Consider the following 25708-nt stretch of genomic DNA (forward strand, 5'->3'; position numbering starts at 1 on the left):
GAATATTGAAATACTGATTGCTCTTGGTTAGAAAATTAAAAACAAGCTACACCTAAATTGGTGCAAATCTTCTGTTTTTTCTGCAAAGCTTTCCACTACTATATTGCCAGCTGCACTTGCCAGGCCTAAGTGGGCTCTGTAATTGAGAATGTATGACGGCCATCTAATTAAAAACAAACTGCAGCTTTTATTTTTGATCATTTTAACATTTCTTTTCACCAAACACACATACAACCTAGTAATGAAGAAACAAAATGTTAATAGTACCGATGTAGTTAATAAGCAATATTTTAATTCCTGTCAACGGCAACACAAGTGGTAGACCAAAAAAAGTGTAGGTGGAAGTTAAGCTTTTTATATCTTAACCTTTTGCAACATGCAGCATTATTAAAATCAAAACAGCAACACACTTACTGTATATACTCATAAAAGAAAATAAGCAGTGATGATCAAACCTTGCAGTATTGGTTTAGTAAATGTTTTGTGAGAAGAAGTTTTAATACCTCACAACAATTATTCCACACGTGAATCCCTCTAACTAATGTTAACAGTTGTTCTGACCTTTAGTTTTTTAAACAAATATGTCTTCCTTAATTTATACAACTTTCAACCCCTTCTATATGCAACTTAGAATGAGTTTATTATAAGCCTTATACAGCTTATAATGAGCTCGACTAAGTCAGAAAGATTTAAACTATGAAATTTAAGAAATGTTTCATTGGTTGAATGACAATAATCTGATGTGCTTAGAATTTGCATACTGAAGCACATAGGCTTTAAAGATTTCTTTTTTTCTTCTTTGTCACATTAATTAGGATCAGTCAAATGTTATTATCAGGCACTAATAATCTCAATTAATGCAAAAAATATTATTTATAAAAGAGGAAACTGTAGCTTAACCAACCTGAATAGGTGATTGCCCCAAAACCTAAAATAACTGGTTGTGTGACCGTTAGCAGTAACAACTATATTTAAGCGTTTGCAGTCAAGACTGTTTTATAATATTGTAGATTTTTTTTGCCCACTTTTCTTTGCAGAGTTGTTTTAATTCAATGTTCATGAATGTTTAAGGTGACAGCAATGTCTCTCAATCAGAATGATCATGTTCTAAATATGCTAAAGTTTTAGTGGTGACTGGACCCATGATACACAGGCAGCAAGCGACTGTTAAATATTTCAATAAGAATAGTTGAAGAGGTATTTACAGCAACTAAGAGATAATTGCAAGGGTCAGGCAGGGAGCAATGGGGGAAAAATCTTGCAGGATGGGAGTAAACAGTAGAATCCAGCAAGGAGTGAAGAATAGAGAGGAGTTTAAGTACTGGGGAGTTTGATTACTGACCAGTGACAGGTAACTGATTGGAAACAGGCTGCAAGTCAGAGTGGAAGCCAGACAGGCAGGCTGACGGACAGAGAGAGTGTAATGGTGCGAGAGGAGCAGAGAAGGAGTAAACAAACTGGGGAAAAGGCAAGACATAAATCCAAGAACAGTAATAAACAACAAACTAAATGCAAAAGAAGGAACTACCACAGAGCGATCTAAGCATCAGTTAATAAACAAGAACTAAGGAAAAAGTAAGGCAAGGATGACAGAAACAGAAAAGAAACAATAACTAAGGCTGAGCACAAATAAACAAAAACTGATCAAAAATGCAAACACTGGAGAAACCCAAAAACCTAAACAACCCAGAATCCTGACAAAATATTCATTATCTTCTCCTTTTGAAATGTTTTTACATTGGATGTAACGTGACGCACATGTTCCAAAGAGTTGTACTTTTGTCTCATCAATACACAGAATATTTTCATAGAAAGTCTTGTGGATCATCAAGATGGTTTTTTTGTGTTTTTTTTTTTTTTTTTTACAAATTTACACATTTATTTTGGGTCATGGGCAGTGGATTTCTCCTTGGGGTTCATTCATTGCTCAGTCTCTTTCTTATTATGGAATCATGACCACAAGTGAGACATGCAGGGCTTTAGATGTTATTGGTTCTTCTTTGACCTCCTTGATTGGTTATTGATTCACTCAGAGTAATTTTGGTAGACCAAAGTAGTGGGACTGTTTCCCACTACTTTGTGTTTTCTCCTCTTGCAGTGCTTTCACTGCACTTCACTAAGGTCTTAAAACTTTAGAATTTGCTTTGTAGCGAGTTCCAGACTCATGAAGATTAATGGGTTTGCTTCTTAACTGTTTTTGAATTTCTTTACACTATGTTCTGATCTGTTGCTTTTGTGACAGTTTTTATCTATCCCATGTTATCCGAGTAGTTCTGTTTTCAACTTTTCTAATCAGGGCCCAGCAGTAAAATAAAACTCAAGTTTTCCAAGAGAAGTGGAATAATTGTTTATCCATTATTTATGATTTAACAACTTAATTGAAGAAATAAAAAAACAGCATCTTGTTCTTACACAGGTTATATGTTTAATAGCAAAATTGGTTTAATGATCTTAAACGTGAAAGATTATGACTAGATTATGATTATTACTATTTTGTAAATCAGAACATCCGCACAGAAACAACACATACAGTATTTTTGATTAACATAACAAAACATTAAAAAAAAAACACATACTGAAACCCGAATGGTACCCCAGCTGTAGAATGTGTGCATGCACAGAAAGCAGTGGACCAGGTGTGTTTTGCTGTTTTCACAGGCTGACGTGGTGGATGTTAGTCCTGGGACACAGTACTCGGTGACGGTCTCTGCAGACTCTTCTTCTAAAAGCAGCCCTGGAGTCAGTCGCATGATCATTACCAAAGAGAGCGGTGAGATGGTTTTACAATCAGTGCTCATTGTTGGATTTGTCTGATTTATTTAAGTGGTATCAAGTACAATCAGGCTCTCCTCGTGTTGTGCCCTGCTGCTTCATTTATTCGCTGCACATGGCACACACACGAGGGAAAAGGATGAAGCTGAGCGGTAGAGAGTGTGTGCACTTCCTTCACTATTTAATTCCTTTTAGGTAACTTTAGCCGGCGCTTTTGAACCCCTGGATGAATGCGTCTGGAGTGAATGTCAGTGAAATGGCACTGCTGTGTGAAGCTCTATTCATCAGACTTTAGCCACATAGAATGTACATGTTTAAACTCCCACACACACACCACCTCCACTAAGACCACATGAACTACTCTTTAAACAAAGCCGGCACTTTGTCAGTAGGCTTTGCTGTAGGGATACTAATCTTGAAAATTTGTACCAAACACTTTCTATGGACGGTAATTTATTAGAAAAATTGAGAGAGTGAGTATTTCTAACTACATATTTAACTTTGAGATCCAACTTGAGTTAATTCACAGCTGGGCTTGTTAATGACAGACACTGGATGCTGCTGTTCTCCACTTCACACACTCTTCCTTTCTTTCCTGTAGTTCCCGGTCCTCCGCTGACCCTTGAAGGAGAAGCTGTTGGTTCTAATGGGATTCTGCTATCCTGGACCATGCAATCTAATGCAAACAATATAGATGGATATGTCATCAGGTATTTTTTTTTTCCTTCTGTGTTATTTAGCATTTAGTTGACATCCATTTTATTTTGCTTAGATCCAAAACATGAAAATTGCTGAATTTATAGATAATGCCTACTTGTTTATGTCTAATACAAAGTTCTGGCAAAGAAACAATTACATGACATGACATTAGCTAATTGTTACTTCCAAATAATGAGTGGAAATTACAGTTTGAACTTGGCTTTCACCTTAGCTGTGAACTTTTTTACATTCATGTAAAAAACACAAACTTCAAATGCATTTAATTTCATGCAGATAAATCAGCACAAAGACAATGCATACATGTGAATGGTAAATGTTTGCACAGTATTCAACTTTTTAAACAAAAAATAATCTGAGCCCAGATTTTCCCTCTCGTGTTGCTAAATGCATAGGGCACTCCTTATGGATTCCTTTCTACATCTCAACAAAGTTGCCATCTGCCAAGAACAGATATTTTACATGAATAATAGTTGTACCATCAACAGATTTGTCCAACTTTGGGGTAACGGTGGCTTAGGAGTTATAGGTTTGTTCTGTAACTGGTGGGTTGCTGGTTGAACCCTGACTTAGTCTGTCTCTGTCAAGACACTATTTGATTCTATACACTTCACCTGCTTTGCCTTATGGTGGTAGTCAGAGGGTCCGGTGGTGCTGGTGCATGGCACTTCTGTTACCCTGCCCCAGGGCAACTGTAGCTACAATGTAGCTTACCACCATTGGCGTATCAATGTGTGTTTGAGTGGCTAAATGTAGTGTGAAGCTATTTGGGTCCCCAACACAGTTGTTGAGATCAATCTATCAGATTATATTTGCAGTAGCAGGAATACTTGCTGCTTTCTTTAATCTACAAATACAATGAAAAATTATGCATTTTATTTCTGTGTAAAACTATATTTTACAGGACTATTTACAGAAGATTTATTATAAATTCAATTGAGTTTAAATATAAAATAGAATTATTAAAATAATCACATAAAATGATATCCAGTGGATGGCAACTGCTTTACACGGCAGTAAGATCGTCTTGGAAATCCAAATTATTTTCATTTTTGCATTTTAAGTTCATACTTAAAATGAAATCCAGAAATGTGGAATTCCTAAAATGATATATATATATTTTTTTTCAGGTACAAGGAGGTTTGCCCGTACACCGATCCCTCTTTCACGCAGGTGACCAAGTACCTGGATATACCAGAGATTCTGATCACCGACTTTACCTCAGGTTCAACGTACCATATCCAGGTAAGAGGAACAATTTTTTTATCATTTGTAGATTGATTGATTTTGATGGACATGAACATAGGACAACATTAAGAGAAGCATGTTTGGATTAGTAGAAACACATAAAACTAATTTAAGAGTGGCATATAGGTGTGAATTAACCTTACTAGTTTAAAGATATAACAGTTCTTGTTGCCTCTGATCAAACATTCCTGGGAATTGCTCCACTGTCCTTTTTTACTTTCCACTGTGGCTTTGTGACAAGGAACAGTCTATCCTCTTGATCTGACTGAATGCAGGTAATCAATCCTGATTGCATTATTAATTAAGTAAACAGATCTATGGATCAGCCCAGGCTCTTTCCACTGCCTGTTGTCACTGAACTTGAATGCGATCAAGCTTATTAGTTTTCAGAATCCATTAACCCACCATGACCTTGATACAAATGGACGCAGAGATGACACACTTCCCGATTATAGCTGCACACGCAGGATTTGTTTGAGGGCTCGTATGGGATTATGAAAGTGTGCTCATGTATTGGGTTACTACACCTCCCCTGCATTTGTGTTGGCTCTCCAATTTATGAATCCAGCAGCACACAATTCCTACTGGATCTCCGAGAGGGGTTTACCAGTTCTACTAGCAGAGGTTTTTCTGAATGCCCATTAAAATGTTGTTTTGTTTATGTAAGCAGAAAAGTAACACAAACCACACTGCTTTGTAGTGTTCATACTCTCAAAAGCTTTTTAAATTTTGCCACATTGCAGCCCCCACCATCAACTTATTTTACATAACTGACCAACACAATGCAGTGCATTATTTTTAAGTGAAATGAAAATGATACAAAAAAGTTTCCTTGGCTTCTAACTCATTCACAAACTGAAAGAGTTTGGTACAGTTTTTAAGCTACCAAGACATGTTTGTCCACCTAAGTCCACCTATCGTGAAATATTGTGGTGACAGCAACATGCTGTGTGGCTAATTAGCTTGAGCAAACACTGTGAAGGTTGACAGAATTGATGATGGATGGAGTTAAATACAGGGCAGTCATGGATGAAAATATGTTAGAGCCTGCATTGTCAATAGACGAAAGGTAATGCAGCTTCATGGATGTGGAATGCAGGGAAACTTACTATCATTCATTTATCATAAATGAAGGAACTTTAACATAAGTAGCAGTTTTAGTGAATGTTTTATAGTAATTTGTTATTCTTAAGTTACTTTTTATTTTATTTACTGGTTTGGGGTATCAACACAAAAAAAGAAAGAAAAAAAACACCCCACAATCATCCCATTGTTAGTCTTTGCAACAAAACTGCCAGTGATCCCCTGAACAACATTTCTACTCTCCACAAAAACAGATCCCCTAGAAAAAGCTCAGACAGTTTTAGCTGAAGCTATCCAACCCCCGGTTCACAGTTTTTCCTTTTACTGTCAGGATGCAGATTTGCTTTAAAAAAACCGTAGAACCAACAGATTTAAGAATTAATTTTTACCTGCCATTACTGTCCTTTTAAATATTTCAAGTGTCTGCCAGTGGTTATGGTTTTTATGTTCTTATGTGTATCCTGAGGTGTTATTCATTCTACTACTGTGTTTATTTATTATTGGTGAATATATTTTTTGCTGGCTGTAATAAGAATTGCTCCCTGAGGACATTAAAGAAACCTTGACCTTGAATTGAGTCTTGTGGAGGTTCACCTTATCAGGCCTATGATCATAAACATACAGCCAGACCTACACTGGAATGGTTTAGATGAGGAGCCTGCATTATACCCTCAACTGCCTAGAAAAATGGCCTAAGTGAGTTTTCGAAAAGTGATTTTGCCGAAAAAAAAAAAAACTAACAAAAAACAACAACATTTAAAAAAACATGAACAGAAGGATATTTAACAGTTACCATTCTCTTTCTGTTTAGGTAGCAGCTATGTCTCCAGCTGGAACAGGGCCTTTCAGCAAACCTTTGTACATAAAGACATCTGAGTCACGTGAGTGGTAGAACATATCCTGACCTGCTTTCGTCCAAAATGCAACATGACCAGTCAAACTTGTATTTTCATGCATTCCCTGTAGCCCCCGGCCTGGTGACCAATGTGACGGCGTATGCTCAGAACCACACCTTTCGTCGTTGTTACCTGGTTCCTGCCGCACCGCATAAATGGCCTCATCACAAAGTTTGCTGTCAAAGCAAAACATGTTCGAACGGGTCAGACTGTCCGCATACTGGCAAGTCAACGCAGAGGAAATCATGACTGGAGCTCTCCCTCACTGCAATGTACTAGATTATTCTGGCACAAAAATTGGATTTATCCTCAAAAACAATTCTTTTCTGTTTAATTTATTCATAATTTTATGTCTTCAGGATGCGGCTGATATTTTGTCACGAGCAACTCCCAGCCCCTTGGAGATAACTGCATCGTCTCCACCCATCACCCTCTCTGCTGTGCCTCCCGCAGCCTCTTGGAATGTGCCCATATCAGTAGGAGTAGATCAGCTGCGACCTTACACAGCCTATCTGTTTGAGGTTTCTGCATTCACATCTGATGGAGAGGGACAGGTAGCCTCCACCATGGTCCGCATGCCAGAATCAGGTGTGGATGAACAAAAAGACAAGTGCAGAGTTGTTATATATTTGACCTTTATCAGGTTTTCATAGTATTTCTGTTCTTTTGTGTTTAATGATGACAGCACCCGAGGATCCACCTGATAACTTTTCAGTGATGAACATGACATCCAGGTCAATTTATGCGTCGTGGAACTCTCCCAGCAAGATCACTGGAAAGTTCTCCTATGTGCTTTACCTTTATGGACCTACAGGTTGTTTATTATTTTACACATTCCATAAAATTCACTCATGTAAGCAAATAACACAAAACATATGTTTCTTTTTTTTCAGGTTTTTTGTATGACAACAGCACATGGGATATGCATTTTCTCTTTACTGGGTTGACTCCCTACACAATGTACAGAGTAGCTGTCCGAGCAAAAGCCGCAGGAGAGGTGGGACCAGCAGCTCAGAAGGTCATAGTAACACCAGCTGAAGGTGACAAGACTTAAAATGCACTCACATATGTGTCTTCTGTTCTCGTGAAAGCTTTCAGAGAAATAAGTGAAAAAGCTTTTGTTCTTTTTTCAGCACCAAGCGCAGTGCAAAACCTGGAGGCAGTAGCTGAGGATTCAGTTTCAATTCGTGTTAGCTGGAGAAGCCCTGCCCAGCCCAATGGTCCCATAACTCAATACAGACTGCAGGTCCTGGCTGATGATACTTTGCTGCAGGACATCACCCTCACATCAGGGGTAAAGCAAATATAACTCTTTCCACAGCTTTTTAAAATCTAACTAAGATACTAGCAACACAGTCCTTCGACATGAAAAAACAGTTGGATGGTATTAATTGTAAAGCAGCCCTGTTAACATGATTTTAAAATGTAAATTGTGCTTAAAAAAATTGTGACGCTCCAGTTTCACATCATATATGATAGTTTAGTAAATAGCTGCAACAATAAAATGAAAGTGTCTCCAACAATTATCTGAGTCCTTCAAAGAATAGCTGGATTTACATTAATATTAATGTATACACTGGTGGACTATAGTTACTGAGTAGGTGACTTCTGAAAGTAAGTGGTTGCACTGGATTTAATTTAGGACTGATTAAAGAGAGGTGATTACAAAGTCTGATTTTTATATATACATTTTCTAAATCATACATCGTTTTCCTTCCACTCACAGATATGCACCACTTTGTGTTGGTCAAGTACATGTCCCCTCCATAAAATACATTGTGATTATAATGTGCTAAAAAGTGATGTAAATAATTATTTTTTTATCTGACATTTCACTGCATAGCTACATATGACTGTACATGCTTCATCTTTTCCTTAAGTTCCATAAAGACATCATTAATTCGCCAGATAACTGGTTTCGTTCTGCTGCTAAAATGTCTTTTAAGATAAAGACTAAACCATCAGATTCTAAACTTGTTTGACTTTGATCTGTTATCAAATGACATTTTAAATTGTAGTGAATCAGTGCTCCTGTGATGTGTTTTTCTCTGTAAACATAACAAGTTAAATATTTTCATTGCCATAAATGTCAGAATAATGTAAGTTTGCAGAAGAAATTCTATTACTTCATTTTCTTTAAATGTATTTTATTCTGACATTCACTTTATATCTAACAGATGTTTCTTGGGATATATTCAAGTGCAAACCTACCTATACATTTAGTTTTACTGCTGGCATTTAACTTCCATTACATGTAAATATGTTAATAAAAAGTAGTAAATCGTAGGTATTATTCCAAAACCTCATTTACGTTTTACTGCACTCATCCATTGAACCCTAAGTAAAATTTAACTTTTCTATCTTGCTTTTCTTTCTTCCCTCAGAATATAACTGATTCATATGAGAATGAAACACTTTCTCCACATGTCGACAACACTATGAGGTGGAGAAAGAGATCAGATGAGCTCAGTCCGGTCACGTCTCCGCCGACTTTCACGGCTACAGTTTCAGCCCGCACTCCACCCACTGCAATGACTGCCTCCAGCTTTGCTCGCTCAGAAAGCAGAAGCACTGATCACACTGCCAACACTGATTTTCAACCTACCCTCCACCTTGCACTCGCCGATGAGTCTAGCCCGGGTTATGATTCAGAAAGCATTACTCAGTCTTTTGACAATGTCAGCTCTAGGACGTCTGTTCGGCCTGTGACGTCTGTGTCACGTAATACCCATCCACCCTGGCTCATGGAGCAGTCACACACAGATGCGGTGACCTCAGCCACCTCCGCCTTGGGTCTTACTCCAGGTCAGCTGCGCCTGTCCACACGTGATGTTTCAGTTACTGGGAACATTTCAACACGCAGTGGAGCAGTAACAGGAACTCCAGGTGCATTAAACACTGCTCCATATACTACATGTTTCACTTTACATTGTATGTACCCCTCATGAACAACATGTGCTCTTAATGCCTGACCCAGGTGTTACCGTAAGAGAAGAAGTGGTGGACGTTTTGTCTGAGGAACTTTCGTACTTGGTGTCGGATCTGAATCCTTTTACTGAATATGTGTTCAGAGTCACTGCCTCCACCACCGCTGGGGAGGGACCTGCTGCAGATATCACTGAGAAGACCAGTGAGCAGGGTATGAACAAAAGGAGGGAGCCCTGTTGGGAGCACGGCCTAAATAAAGAGTTTCTTTACCTGCAATAACATCTTGCATTTTCTTTCTAGTTCCCAGCTCGGTGCTTGAAGTGTCCTATCAAAATATAAGCTCCACATCCATTCTTGTTAACTGGATCCCACCACTCAATCCCAATGGGCGGATCACACATTACAGCGTATACGGCCTCAATCTGCGCAGCAATCAAGCCATGAAGTGGGTTACTAACACCACCACCATATTAATATCAGGTAGAGAGTTCATTCAGAGTTCATTCCATGAGAAAAACTCAATATATTGTTGTTGATGCATGTTCTTTTTTCTTTTTTTTGTCTGGTATGATGTGTAGATCTGGACAAGTACACGGGCTACAAGCTACGTGTAGCTGCATCTACAGCTGTGGGAGAGAGCACTCTGTCAGAGGACGATGATGTTTTTGTTTTTACTTTAGAGGATGGTATGAAATAATCAGACATACACAATTTCTATATAATTTTCACTTTTGAAAAGATTATTAAGCTATTGCAGTAAAAAAAACTGTCAAGATTTTCCTTCTCAAAATTTCAAGGATATTGAGTGCCTGGATTCTGTGTTTGTCATTTTAACACAAAACATTTTAAATCCTCTCTGCCCATCTTTTTCTCAGAGCCCGACTCCCCTCCTGAAAATCTCTCAGTGGTTGAAACGAGCCCCTCTACAGCCACTTTGACCTGGTCCGCTCCAGAGAAGGCTAATGGAGTGATCCAGTACTATGAGGTCTTCTATGAAAACGACTCCTACTTTGCAGTGATGAACACCACTTCAAACAGAGTCACTCTGACCAGCTTAAAGCCGTTCTCATTTTACAACGTGTCTGTGAGGGCATACACTCGCTACGGCAACGGCAACCAAACGTCCATAACGTTGAACCTGCTGTCTGGAGAAGATGGTGTGTTGAAGGATGTACAGTAGTATTTAAGCCTCTTAACCCAGGCCACGATTTGTTATGTTATAACTTCCAACTCAAATGTTTATTATTTGGATATTATTTGACAGAAAACAAAAAGCAAAATAGTGGAAAAAGCAGAAAATGTATGTATGTTGATTCTTCTTTGCAAAGTTCCTCAGGCTCAGTCCAATTGGATAAACATCTATGCAAATTTATGTGATGTCTTGCACTAGATTTTAAATCTTGACTTTTACTGGGCCACTCTAATGGGTGCACATGAGTGCTCAAAGTCTGGCCTGTGGGCCATTTGCAGCCCAAGAAAGAGTTTTTGTGTGGCCCGTAATTGCAACTTTAAAATGCTACAAATCTGAACTGGCATCACAGGCCAGTTCAGAAAGCCTGTCGGGGCAAGAGTTTCATTGATAAATACATCTTAAAATACATCTTAAAATGGAAAATGTTTGTCTTTTATTAAACTCGTTTTGGTTGTCATTTTAATTTCCTAGTACCCAAATAATAAGTTATTATTTCTGGAAATCAAATTCTTCTGTCACCATCATTACTTTCAGCTCAGTGACTTTGATCCATGTGGCAAAGAAAATGGTTCTGTGTCTTTGCCTATGCTCGATCCACCTTGAACTGTTTCACTATTCCAAGAAAAAGAAAATATAAACTATGCTCTCTACTGACACATGCAATCCCAATAAATGACATTGAGATTTGTGGTTGTAACATGACAAAATGTAGAAAGGTTTAAAATATACAATCCCTGCACGGCAGTTTTCACAAATACACACATGGACGAACAACTAGAAACTATACCAGACCCTGTTTGTATCCCATCTGCAGTTCCAGGCAGTCCTCCATATGGACTTTCCTACGAGTCAATCAGCCCCAGTGAGGTGAATGTGTCATGGTATGCTCCTCTGCAGCCAAATGGCGTTGTTACTCACTACAGCCTGGAGCTCTGGAACTCCACTCATCACCTGAACCTCACCTCACCGGCCAACTCCCTCCACATCACACACCTGAGGAAGTACACTCAGTACCGCATCATGGTTCAAGCACACACTCGAGCGGGGCCAGGAAACTACAGCAGCGAGCCACTCAACATCACCACACTTGAGGATGGTGAGAGGAATGGGCAAGGGGGCTGGCAATGAGAAAAGGGGGTGAGGGGAGTTTTGGTTCACTTTCAGGTCCTTGTGAGATGACATCTTCTCTGACTGATTAGTTCAGAGGCCATCTGATCAAATCAGACCTTCTTGCAAGGGTTCTCTCCTCTGTTGCGTCTCTGTGCTTCAACTAACGCTAATGATGTTACATCACAGGTTTCTCAACCTACAAGATCCCTGAATGTCTCATCCAGACTCATTGTTACAACAATATTAACAAACTAACAGTTTTTGCATTTCAGGAGACTATTCCATTCCTTTCTTGGCATTTTTCTTGGAGCAGTCACAGTTTTCTTGCCAAAACTCTGAGAAGTTGATGCACCTAACTTTTTAGTTTAGTTGTTTATTGTGCATCACTGGAAAGTTTTTCTCCTGCATCTCAGCTCCAGACACCCCCCCTCAGTTCCTCCAAGCCAGGAAGTTGTCTGACTATGAGGTAGAACTGTCATGGGAGCCACCACTTAATGCCAACTCAGAAATACTCTACTACATAGTCAGAGTTTGGTGAGTCTGGAAATCACAATTACTCATTTTATTTAAAAGTGAGAAATTGGTAAGAAAGAGCTTGACAGTGTGGCATGAGTTGTTGTTTTTTTCCCCCCTTTGTTAGGAATGAAACTGCTGAGACGTGGCAGAATGTGACAGAGACATCTGTGGTTATTAATGTGGACTCAGAAAGTCGCTACAATGCCTCTATCTCCAGCTGGACCAGACTGGGAGACGGAGGAGTGCTGATCTCTATCAGCTTCTCCACCACAGAAGCAGGTACTGCAGACTGTGACAGCTGGCTTTATTTGCTGCCTCACATACAAAATGAACTTTTCTTTGTGCATTTCTATGTAATGTTGTGTCAGTCTCCTGTCTCGTCTTTCAGAACCATTTGACCCGCCACGGAATGTGACGGTTGTAAATGTGACCACTTCCTCTGTCACCTTGATGTGGCAACCACCGACTGAACCAAATGGAATTATTGTGCACTACACTATTTACTACACCGATAACAGCACTGTGATAGAAAAGGTAAATCACAAGTTTTAAGGATTTTGGTAGGGCAACTTAAATTTACAGTTCTCCCTGCTCAGCACTTGGCAGCTGTACGGTTGTGATGAATTGCTTTTCTTGTATTTTCCCAAATATCTTCTTTTTCTTTTCTCAGCATTTTGACTTTGTAGAAAAAGCTGCAAGAGGTTATAGAAATACCTGCCTTGCATTAAGTAGTTTTATACTTGTTCTCTAATAGACCCACACAAAGTAGTCCACAATTGTGGAAGTGAACGAATGGTGGTGTTTCATTTTCAAGTATAATGCTGAAATACAGTTGTGCCATATGGTTTCTACTTTTAAAGAAGAGATAGAACAGCATTTTCCCTGATCTGTCTGATGTGTTTTTCTGAGTTTAGGATGCTCCTCAGTGATATTGAACAAATCTCTGCGTCTTTCATAGAACAGCCAGAATTATACTGAGTTTACATGTTGACTCTTATTTACAGTAGCAGTGATGGACATTTGTCATTACCTTCACTGTATACATTTTATACCAAAACACTGTTCTAATTTCTTCTTTTCAGCTTGTTCAATGGCTCCAGAAAGAAATCCATCTCATTTTAGGAGGGATGACAAATTCACCTGCGTCTTGTGTCGATCAATACCTTTCTTGTTTATTTCTCACACATCTCTGTACACAGAATACTTTGTGCAAATGTAGAAATGCCTGATTCAGTTTGTGGAAATAACTATTTTTTCCCACAGAGAATTGGAGTGTCAGACTTACCACCCCGTTACTTCCCTGACTCGCCCTTCATCTACACCCTGACTCGACTGATCGGAGGCAGCAACTACACCCTGTGGATGACTTCGAGCACTGTACAGGGCGACGGAGGGGTCGAGTCGGAACCTATAGAACTGCTCTTACCAGAAGATGGTCAGTCAGAAACACAAATATACCACAGTCTGCATATATCTCCATAGAATTATTAAAAAAATATCAAAATACCTATTTTATATTCCATTTAAGGCTAGAAAATATGAGTAATAATTCACAACATTTCTGGAAGGCAAGTCTGCACTCTTTTTTTCACATCTCCTCTTACCTTGAAATAAAATTACATAAAAACTCTGCAATAAAGAGACTTCCAGGCAGGCAGTAACTGGAGATAACTGTTAGTATGTTGGACTGTTTTGGCTGTGACAGAATGGCATTTTATACATGACAAAAAAAATGTGAGGGATTAAAAAATAAAAATAAGGAAAATACTAACTTTGGAAGAAACAGAGAACTGATAAGCTTTTTGAACATTTATCTGGTTTTGTTCTGCCAAAATTGTGTTTCCCTGGTGAATGAAATTGGCTATATTTCTATTCAACATTTAATTGTGCTTCTTTTTTTTGCCTTTGTGTAGTAAAAATAAAATTATTCTCTAGGTTTTTATGTGATTTTGGGAAAAATGGTGCAGACTGTCACCAGACTTTGTAGAAAACAGATTCTGCTGCCATTTTGTAATGTTGACATTTTGTTTTTGAAATAGTCTCTGTCTCCGTATGTTCGTACTGACCCTGTATCTCTGCCTGTGCTCCAGTTGCTCCACTATCAGCCAAACATCGGACCTCCAGGGCAACTTGTCCCTCCTGCACAGCCAAGCCCAGCAGGGGCTCACTCACCGGGTCATAGACTCCTTATAACCATTTTTTTATGATTATCTAGAGCTTTGATTTCCACTTGATTTCCCCTTTGTTTACCTTTTTTCTGCTCTGTGTATGATAAATGTTTCCAAAGGAGCTGAGAAGAACAGGATGAGTATTTCTTTTTATCTTTCCTTCTTACTTCACTAAATTTTCAGTGTGCAACTTTTATTTCAGTCCCCCATGTGCATGTCACATTGCGCTGCTGATATTATACAGTAGCTGTTTTCTGTTCAACTCTGCTGTATTTCTGTAAATGCAAATTTCAACTGTTCTGATAAATGTAAATGAAATTATGACTATAACTTGAAAGAATACTTTACATGAGATCCTAACTGATTTTTTTCTGTTTATTTCCAATGAAATGCTGTTCTGTGTTTTAATGATGGAGGCCTTCATGATAATAAATTCTTCTTAATTTTGTTTGGTGTTTTAAGCAGCGTTCGGTAAAGGTAACACTGTTTTACCTGTTTTCTTTTGCAGTGCCAAGTGACCCAGTCTCAAACCTGTCGGCTCAGATCTTCAGCTCCACAATCATCATTGTGAGCTGGGATCCTCCCATGGAGCCAAACGGCCGTCCCTACTACATCCTCACCTTACAGGAGGCTGGCATATTCCCAAACATGAGCAGCCCAGGGACCGTGGCTGTGAACAAGACCATCAAGCAAACCACTACCGACAATGTTTTCCTATTTACCAGACTGAGGAAGTATTTTCCATATGTACTGACTGTTACTCCAGCAACGGGAGCTGGTCCTGCCTACAATCAAACCAGCACCATGTACCTGAGAACAGATGATGACAGTGAGTATATTTATTTTTATTATTTCAACATCCAGGTTCACTATACTGCATTCTCATTTCTGGAACTCATTATGGTCTGTCAAGCTGGTATAGCGGAAACCAGAACTGCACATAAACTGAATAAAAAGATTTTTTTTTTTTCACTGTCTGACGTGAAATTCAACTTCTCTTGCTGTAGGTTAGTTAGAATGATCAAAATTAATTACATTTGCTTAATGCCAAAAAACTAGTGAGAACATTTTTGAGAGATTGCTTTGTAACTCTCTCCCAAAAGTACTTTGACCACTTAAACATTTTCACATTTTGTCACATTACAAATACTAAATTCGGTGTATTCTACTTTGATTTAGACTAATAAAAAGTTCATAAAAAATGTGCATAGAAATAAGTATACAAAAGGTTTTGCATTTGCATTCAACCCTTTTACTGTGACCATAAGTAAAATCCAGTGCAACCCATTGGAGGTTGATCTTCTAAGTAGTAAATAGTATAGATGTGTGCAATTCAAACTCAGTATGTAAAAAAAACAGGGGACATGGTAGCCAAGTTTTAGATAATTTTAAAGCAGGCACCTTCTATGCAAGTAATATGTGGAGAAAAATGAACTCTGCCTGGAGCACATGGAGATACTTGATGGAGGTAGCATCATGATGTTGGGTTGGTCTTCATCAGCAGGGACAGGGAAGATGGTCAGGATGGATGGGAGGATGGATGAAGCTACACAGTTCACTATAGTTCTCATAATTTTTAATAATAAAATACAGTATAATTTGTGGTTCTAATAACAAAAGGTGACATAGCAACATTATGCTATACACTGACATGCAGACAGCAGCACTGATGATTGCATGTTTCTCTCTTTAGTTCCCAGTTCTCCTCCATTGTTGTTGTCAACTAGAAACCTTTCTTCCTCCTCCATCGAAGTGGTGTGGCAACGCCCTCTGGAGGCTAATGGAGAAATAACAGAGTATACCCTCACTCTGTCTGGACCTGGGGGCACAAACACAACGCAGGTCCCCAACACATCTGTCATCCTCACTAAACTAGCGTCATTTACGGCTTACAACCTCACCATCATAGCCTCAACGCGTAAAGGCGCAGGGCCCAGCCTGCTTGTGCAGCTTCACACTGATGAAGCCGGTCAGTTAGAAAGTAGATCCCAAAGATTTCTATGAGCCTGAAGTCAAGGTAATCATTTTCTATTTTGATTTTTTTTTTCTGTGCTGTGTCTTCCTAACTTTTCCCTCCAGGTCCTTCCTCCCCTCCCCGTAACCTGACTATATACAACCACACAGCCGTTTCCGTGTGGTTGACCTGGGAGCCTCCTCTGGAGCCTAATGGAGTGGTGATAAAGTACGGATTCCGGATCCAAGACCTCATCACACAAACCGTCACACATCGGGTACTGTTAATTTCACACACTGAAAGCTCCTTCACAATAACAACAGTACACACACAACCCAACACACACACGCCCACACACCCCCACACTCCACAAAACCACTCAGGAAGAATGCGCACGTACGTGGGGTAATTTCACACTTCACGTATTGCTTTGCGGTAATATTATCCTTAAACGCACGCGTGCATTTCTGTGCTGATGCACTGATCTTATCCACTCCATCGGTGAATCTGGATATCTTAATCTTGTATGTGTGTTTTATTTGGTTGTGTGTTGGAACAAATGCAGAATTCCTCTGGTTCGTCGACCACAGAGCATCTGTCAGGCTTCAGGCCTCACAGCTCCTATGAGATCAGTGTGTACAGTTATACCAGAGTGGGCCATGGGAATCAATTCAGCAGCCCTGTGACCTTCACAACCAATGAGTCAGGTAAAACACACAATGGGGAAAGTCACACAGATCCACGTTCCTGCTTTTTAGTGTTAAAGTTAAAGGATTAAAGATAGATATTTAATTCATTTTTGCTTTAAAAAATGACATTTTGAGGCAAATAGGATTTTAGCAATAAAAACTGTTTTATTTCCGTTTGTTTACAAGACATCTTATTTTACCTGTAACTTTAAGGGGGAGAATGGGACGATCCTTATCTATTGTCACTTTCTTTGAAGTGCACCTGCAGGTTGTGCAGAAAAGATGCAATATGGCAATCTCAAACTGAAAAAAATTGAAGAGAGACTGTTTTTTTTTCTCATAAAAGATCTAAGTAACAATTTTTGTAAACTGGTTTCAACTAAAGCATTTATAATTAATGTTTTAATTAATGTTTTAATGTTTTAATTAATGTTTTTTTCCAAAGTGTTGGAAAAAAACTGTCATTTGTAAAAAATCTTCCTGTTTCCTTACTCTATAAAACATAGAAGTCTGTTTCTTGTGGCCCCTCTTCAAAATGGAAAAGCTCCAAGAACCTAAGTGAGGCAAACTTGATCATAAATCTGTGAAAATTAAAGCTTGCCTAAACTTGTCTATACATAAATATAAAATCAGTAACTTCAAAAACTTAAAATAACTCAAAACAGTGTCAAGCAAGGCTGGATGAGAACCTATTTTTGTCTTTGCAACATGCACAGTGAGGAGGATGGCAAAATAAATAAAAAAAATCTTCAAAGCTCACTGTTTGAGAACTGCAAAGTGTTGCGGTAGAAATCTGCTTCTGCAATTAATGATGAACAGCTTCTCTAATTCTAATGCCAGAAGAAAGTGGAGTGCTTCCTCCAGGTCAGAGTCTGCTTTAAGTGGAGGAGTTTGAATATCTGCCTTGTTCCTCGATGTTAAGGTACAGCAGGAGATGGTTAGACAGATTGGAACCTTATCTGCAGTAATGGGAGCACAGCTGTGATCTGTTGAGGTGAAGAAAAAAACTGCTGAAAAAGAGCAAAGCTTTTGATTTATCTGTCTTTCTGCATTCTACTCTTCAAAAAAGTGAATGCTTGGATGGATAGACAAAGCATTTAAACTTTATTTTTTGAAGTTGATTTACATTGCTTAGATTTTCTAATTAGTCAAATACAACTTTATGTTTCGCTTTAGTTTAAATATGCTATGAGAGAAAGGCCATGTCTCTTACTCACTCTTCTAAATGAAAAAGACAAGAGAGCATTGAATTTAAGTAAGTAATGAGCGTTGATTTCCATTAGTCACAAAATGGCAACAAGAAAACGACTAGCCTAAACTTTTTTATTCTACCATCAGAATAGAAATACAACGTTCAAAAGAACTGTAACTGTGGGAAATAAGGCAGAAGCTGAGTTTACTTTGTGATCATGCACAAAGAGGAAGATTGCACGTAGAATAAAAGGGGGAAAAAAATAGAGCTTTAATGTTGGTGTAGCTGTAGAAAAATTCTACTGCAATAAAATATGTATTCATCATTAAAACTCCTTTCTGTCGGTCCAAATAGATGTAAAGTGTTGTATGTGAATTTTGTGTCTATGTGACTGATAAGAAAAGCGTCTAAAGAGTCAGCAAAAGAAAAGAAGAAAGAACTTACTTCCTGCAGTTATCTTTTCAATAGGTATGAGTCAGCTCTACAATGCATGCAATGCCATGGAGGCACATAAAGTTGGAGACGCGATAAAGTGTTTGCTCAAAGTGCAAAGAAACATTTGAGGTCTGAGTCCACTAAAAATTTGCACTTCTGTGGCTTGGACTCTCGGTAGCTGGTATTTGAAATGCTCTGATCCTCTCCACTTTTTCAATCTGAGAGTAATCTGACACCTTCCACTATATGAAAATTTGTTTTATTAAAAGAAGACTGGTCAAAAAGTGTAATATTGGCTATTCAGATGAAGAGATAAAAGTGGTATTCAAAAACAGCTAAAAGTATCTGGCATTCATTGTAACTGGAAAAAGTTTAATTGTTAATAAGAAGTGGCAACTAAGTTTCTGTTTTTTAGGACAATGTGTGAGACTGAAAAAAAATCCTTGACAATTATGGAACTATTTTTCTCATAAAAATGTAATTATTCTCAGCAAAAACAAAAAAAAACCCTGAGTCTTTTTCGCAGTGACATTTATTAATTTTGTGTATGCAGAGCTGATGGGTAGTGGGGGCTGATGATGACAGCCTATCCCAGCTGTCACTGTGAGCAGTGAACACCCAGGGAAGATTACAAATCCATCACAGGGCCAAATGTAGATACACACAATATAAACATAGTTTCTTGCTGTACAGTAAATCAGGAGTTGCATATTTTGTGCTTTATAAATGATTCATAACATTCAACCTTTAATAACAATTCATTTAACAGGTTTAGAGATAAGAATATTTAGAAATTAAGAGCAAGAGTAGGTTATAAGACATATATCCCAAGCTTTGAACACCTCAAAGAGCATTGTTCAATCAATCATCTAAGAATTCAAAGATTATTGTATGCAGTAAGTGTTAACCTACTAAGATGTAAAGGTCTACCTAAACTTACTGGTCGGAGAGGAAGCCAAAGGTCAAAGAAGAGCCTTGAAGTTTTTAGCTGCAATATGGCAAGATGTGGAAATGTGCTGGGCCTTTGAAAGTTTTTGAAGGAAGACACTGCAAAGAAGGATGTTTGTGGAGCTGGAGATAAAAATTAGAAAAATCTTGAGAAAACCAGACTACATAACCCAGAGTCCATCACTGTTGTGAAATTGTAGAAAAAAACATGAATTACATGAAAATACTCAAGGATATTAAAAGCTAATAATTTTGGCCCTTCAACAAAATTAACCAAAAAAAATATATATACGTATATATATACAGAAGAAGTTGCAATCAAGTAAAAAATTATGTTTAACATAATTAATGTCTAGGTTACTTCATAATAATTATTTAATAGTAAAGCAAATCTGCAAGTAGACAATTACCCTTTCAAAATTGAACACTGATGCAGAAATATGGTTGAACTAAATATAGCTACTAAAATGTGTTGAAATTAAATTTGGCTTCTTGCTCTCTTCTGCACCTGTCTGTAGTCTCAGATGCTGTAGGGAATCTATCCTGCTCAGGATTGAGCTGGGATTCTGTTGAACTGTCCTGGGAAGTTCCAGCCAATCCAAATGGACAGATCCTGTTTTACGAGATCACAGCAGAGGTCGACATGCAAACCTTTAACCACCAGGCCTATGCACCACAGTACAAGGTGGCCGGACTGTCACCAGACCAAGAGTATGCATTCACTGTAGCTGCGGTAAACTCTGCAGGACCAGGAAACAGCCTGAACTGCACAGCATTCACCCTTTCTGAATCAGGTTAGCCATGTTAAGCATTTTGTTCTTCATAAAAATAGCATGTTTGTTTTGTATTTGAAACTAACTCCTCTTTGTCTCCTGACAGTTCCAACTGCTCCTCGGTTCCTGTCCGTCTCTGAGGTCACAGCAACCAATGTGACACTTCAGTGGGCAGCGCCGGTCTCCGTTCCTGGCCTGCTGAAAGAGTATCATGTTGTGGCACAGCTGATTTCAGCGGTTTGCGAACCAAACACACAAGCTGTTGTCCTGCCAACGCCAGAGGACAGCATGGCCTTGCACTGCGTGGAGGACAATTTTAATGTGTCAGTGAATGCCTCAGATGGTGCTGAAGAAGCCAGTGTCATCCTCCAGTCCCTGGCTAAATACAGACACTATCGCTTCAAAGTGGCCGCTGTGACCAACGCTGGACCGGGAGAATATGCAGAGTGGATTTATGCATACACCCTGGCTGGAAGTAGGAACACAACTTATTGATGTGACCTTTATGTGTTGTCTAATTAGACTTGGCAGCTACAAGGCGTCACGTAATATTTGACTAATCCATTTTGGATTTGCACACATACAGATTAATTAGATTATAGAGAATGTGCAACTTTCTATATAAAAATGTGAAGAAAAACAAATTCAATCAGTAGGATTTTTCTCCCTTCATAAGGTCACACCTGAAAGTCTTAAAGTGGTGTAGCATAATGCTTTCCAACAGGTTATTAAAAATAATCCTGCTAGGACGCATCTTCATATTGCTCTTAAGCTGCCCTCATTCACCAGGTTTAATATTAAAGCTATTATTACATCAATCTGTGTATCTAATTTTAAATCTCCATAGTGATATTGTACCGCTGAGCTGAGCTGAACTTGTATCTTTATCAACATAATTGTGCAGGAAAAGCATGCATGGTTTTTCAAAACTTATCACAAATAAAAGTTTGAAGCATGTGTTGTGCATTCGCATTTAATCTCAATCAAATTAGATGGAATCTTACCACAAACTCTCAATTGGTTTTAAGTCTGGAGACTGGAAAGAGCAGGAACGACATGCACATTTAAAAAGAAAAATAAATAAAAACCCAGGTCAAGGCACCAGACCACAAAATGTCAATAACTGAGAGCATTAAAGTGAGTCTTTGCTGCAAACCAGTGTCCTGTAGATTCTTTGTAGCCCCTTTGCCCTTACTTGGAGTGATAAAACAGTTTCTGTTTTTAGACATCCATTGTGTCTCTAATTCCAGGTCAAATACCTGTTTGCATAGAATTGCCAGATCTAGAAGGATAAAGAACTCGAAGTCACAGATTAGTAAATACTACCAAAATATCCCTGCACATTTCCCTATATATAGCTTAAAATGACAGGTTTTTCACTCTTAAATCATTAATACATACTTACATGTTAGGTTTTTATTTAAAAACAAAAACATCCTAAATCCTAAATCTAAAGAGACACTTTGTCCAGTGTTTCCCCAGTATTTCAGTCTGTCCAATTTTTGTTTAAGTCTAACTGGTTTCTTTTTTCCTCCTGAAGAAAATGAAATGACATCAGACTAATATATTGCTTTTCAGCCCTCAAAGGGTTCTCGAAGGCTATTTGAAAAAACAAACATTCTCCCAGTATGATACTCCCACTTTAATATTTCACTATCGGTAATGTTTTTTCGACGAGATGTGCATTGTTTGTTTGTTAGTTTTTTCTTAAAATGTACATGCAGGCAAAAAGTGCCATTTTGGTCTGATTTAACCAGAGCGCCTTCTTCCACATTTTTGCTGTTTGTGGAAAATGGAAACAGGACTTCCTTATTGCTTTATTTTCGCAATGATTTTCTTTATGCTGCTCTTCCAAAAAAGGCAATATTTGAGGAGTGCCTGAATAATAGTTGTCCTGTCAATAGATTTTCTGCTCTTCTGAGTTTTGGATCTTTGCAGCTCTGATTAATGCTCTCCTTACCTGGTCTACCAGTTTTGATGAAAGGCAGTTTTGATGGATTTGCAGTTTCACTATTTTCATTTTCAGATGATGGATTGAACAATACTCTGTCAGACGTTCAAAGCTTTGGATGCTGCTCTACACCTAAAACAGCCCTTCTCAGAACAGCTAGACTGATTAACTTAAACATATGTGGTCTTTATTTAGTATTTGCATGATTTCTGAAGGCTGTTGAAGGCCCTGAATTTTACTTAGGTGTATCATAGAAAAGCCATCTGATAAGAAATGCATCCCACCAATTTTTTTTTTTTTTTTTAATGCCAAAACATTGTTAAAACTATGTGCTCTTTTCCTTCCTCTTTACTGTTATGTACTTCTTTAGTTTGGTCTATCATTTAAAATCCCAGAAGTTTTGTGGTAATTACATTAGAGAGTTATCAATACTTATCCAAGGCTTGCAGTGGTTAGGATACCATGATTTAGTTGTCTTATTTTGGCAAACACATTCCGTGTCACAGCCTGTATTACCATAATGACTTTACTGCCTAATATATACTTTCAGAATTAAATAACGTACCTCCCCTAAAGGCACTAAGGCAAGCAAAAAAAGTCTGCAGTTTGCTTACTCGGAATCCAATAAATGACCTCAATTTCTTTGATTTTGTTTTGTCCTGTGTGATTAATGTGTCTCCAGACTTATATGGAGCCACTGCATTTCAGATAATCACATATTTTTACTTATTTCTTCTCCTTAGATCCTGATGCTCCTCCTCGCGACCTTAAAGTGACCCCAACCTCCACCAGCCTTCAGATTACGTGGGAGGTTCCGGCTGTTCTCTCGGGACCAACTTCATATCTTGTGCAGGTCACCCTTCTGAGCCATAACCTCTGTAAAATCAAAACATGTACCTAGTTAATAATAAATTATGTTGCTTGGAAAGACAATTATTGACTTTCCTTGGTCAGAGTTTTAAAGCATGAAATGAAGCACCAATTATTACATTGTGCATCAAATGACAATTAATTTCTAATAATTATCATGAACTTTGTTGTTACCTCAGGTGGATGGTCCTGGTGTGAACATCTCAATAGTTCGGGTCCCAGGAGAGTTGACAACAGTCTTTGTGACAAACTTAACAGCTTTCAACCTTTATGCCGTGACTGTCACTGCCTTCACTGGTTCAGTAGAGGATGCCAGCAGCGATGGCAAAGCCGTTGGGCCTATTGTCTTCCAGACCCTGGAAGAGGGTACAGGAGTAAAGCCCTATCATTATTTTTTGCCTTATTTCTCTGCTTTTGCATCATGCCTTATTTTTTTTGTACAGAGCCAAAAGACCCTCCCAAAAATGTGACAGTCTCTGCTGTCCCAGAGAGAGTGAACCTGGTCAGGGTGAGCTTCAGTCCCCCCGAAAAGCCTAATGGAAACATCACTGCCTATTACGTCCTTGTGTATGAGAAGGACCAGTTGGTGAAAAACATGAGTCTTGATTACATCCATGGAGAACCAAACATGCTGTTTGCTTTCGTGGAAGGCCTTAAAGGAGGACACACCTACAGTATACAGGTGAGAAAAAATTCATTTCATTCACCAGGGAGACTGGAGGAGATTTGTTCGTTTTTTGGAGTAATTTTGCTACTTTTATATTGCTTGAATCTATTAACACACTTCATACATGTTTTTCTTAAATGTCTTCATAGTATGATTGATTATAATTTTTCACAAGACTGATGTTTTGGTCCCCTATGTGCTCTGCGTGATACATTTCCTGTACCAACATAGGCAGAAAAGGTCACTCAGTGAGGAGGAAACCATTACACCAGAACAAACAAGTCAGACTGTAGTTGGCAAATGAATACTGGAACAAAGGCCTTCATTTTTAGAGATATTTCCTGTTGTCTGATGAAAATAAAAAGAACTGGCCATAATGGTCATAATGGCCATAATGACCTGCAAACACCCTGACAGTTGAGGCAGCATTATGCTGTGGGTTTGCTTTTCTGCAGAAGAAACTGGTGCACTCGATAAAACAAGTCCACCAGCAAAAGAACATTATTTGGAAATATTGAGTCATTTAAGGATATCAGCCAGGAAAGCTGAACCATTTCACCGAAGTCATACAGTTCAATGGCAATGTTACCAAATACTGAGGAAATTAATGTAGCCATCGTATGAAGACATTAATAAGTAAATCTCTGACGTATTCTCTCTCCCATTAATATGTCAATTCTAAGTGACCTAAAACAAGAGAAGTTTGTTCTGATTTTACTTTAGACAATGAGAAAAAAAGGTGTATGTGTCTTCTTTGTCCAGTGTGGGTACACTTCTGGTCTCAATTGTATTTTGTGCAATATCCTTTGTGAATCATGTCCACAACTGAAGCAAATGGCAAGTTCAAAAAATAAATAGAAGCGGTTGGATTTCCTCATGAATTCCCACCTGAGTGTCTTGTGTTGGGTATGGGATTAAAAGCTGTTCAACCAGTTGCAGTGCTGTTTTCTGATGTATGGAGACATGTTGGTTTTTATCTGACAGCAAGGAGACAATGATCAAAAGTGTTTTTTTTGTCCTTAACACAAGCAGAACTCTTTCATTCTTCTTCCAGACCTTGGTGTGTTTCCGACTGTGAATGTGCATGTCATGGGTCTGGACACTCACGCTTTCAGCAAAACCCAAAAATCATGTTTTCCACTTCCTTAAAGCTTTTGTGGGCTTAACTTAGAAATGGTTTGACACCTTTCTGTGCTTATCCTCTCTCTGCTGTCTTCCCTGATTTCATGTATCTGTTCTGTTTGTAGATTGCAGCAAGAAACGGGGCGGGCAGGAGCCCACTCAGTCCACATGTCCAGATAACTACAGGGATTAAAGGTACAAGACCTGTAGAACAGTGTGCTCAACAGTGTGTCTATTCTTTTTGTTGCAGTGATTTAGCAAAATTATCTTGCAGAGTTGTGGCTTTACAGCAGGTTTTCTAGAGAAGGCACATTATGACACCATTAATGTGACATTAGCTCTGTAATGAAGGCAATTTCCATGTTCTGTATTTCATCCTTTGCTGTAACAGGTAAAACTTCACACACGCAATGTTTTCCCCACATAACTGTGTGCGTGTGTGTGTGGGGGGGTGGGGGTGCGTGTGTGTGTGTTTTA

General features: G+C 38.5%; 1 protein-coding gene across 1 annotated transcript in view; it reads left to right on the plus strand.

Moving 5' to 3' along the window:
• The window catches only part of ptprq (protein tyrosine phosphatase receptor type Q), a 40111-nt gene that overhangs the window by 4408 nt on the left and 9995 nt on the right, over positions 1-25708 (plus strand). The window contains 31 exon segments of the mRNA XM_032550965.1: positions 2659-2770; positions 3374-3482; positions 4620-4734; positions 6632-6701; positions 6787-6833; positions 6835-6939; positions 6941-6988; positions 7076-7304; positions 7402-7530; positions 7610-7756; positions 7850-8010; positions 9101-9602; positions 9694-9855; positions 9945-10124; positions 10223-10330; positions 10520-10801; positions 11651-11932; positions 12360-12480; positions 12587-12741; positions 12851-12996; positions 13726-13897; positions 15139-15459; positions 16324-16599; positions 16710-16861; positions 17150-17291; positions 20367-20642; positions 20728-21096; positions 23316-23425; positions 23622-23808; positions 23886-24124; positions 25357-25426. Of these exon segments, the coding sequence (XP_032406856.1) occupies positions 2659-2770; positions 3374-3482; positions 4620-4734; positions 6632-6701; positions 6787-6833; positions 6835-6939; positions 6941-6988; positions 7076-7304; positions 7402-7530; positions 7610-7756; positions 7850-8010; positions 9101-9602; positions 9694-9855; positions 9945-10124; positions 10223-10330; positions 10520-10801; positions 11651-11932; positions 12360-12480; positions 12587-12741; positions 12851-12996; positions 13726-13897; positions 15139-15459; positions 16324-16599; positions 16710-16861; positions 17150-17291; positions 20367-20642; positions 20728-21096; positions 23316-23425; positions 23622-23808; positions 23886-24124; positions 25357-25426 (5524 nt within the window).

The sequence above is a fragment of the Xiphophorus hellerii genome, chromosome 2 (assembly GCF_003331165.1).
Source record: "Xiphophorus hellerii strain 12219 chromosome 2, Xiphophorus_hellerii-4.1, whole genome shotgun sequence".
NCBI lineage: Eukaryota > Metazoa > Chordata > Actinopteri > Cyprinodontiformes > Poeciliidae > Xiphophorus > Xiphophorus hellerii.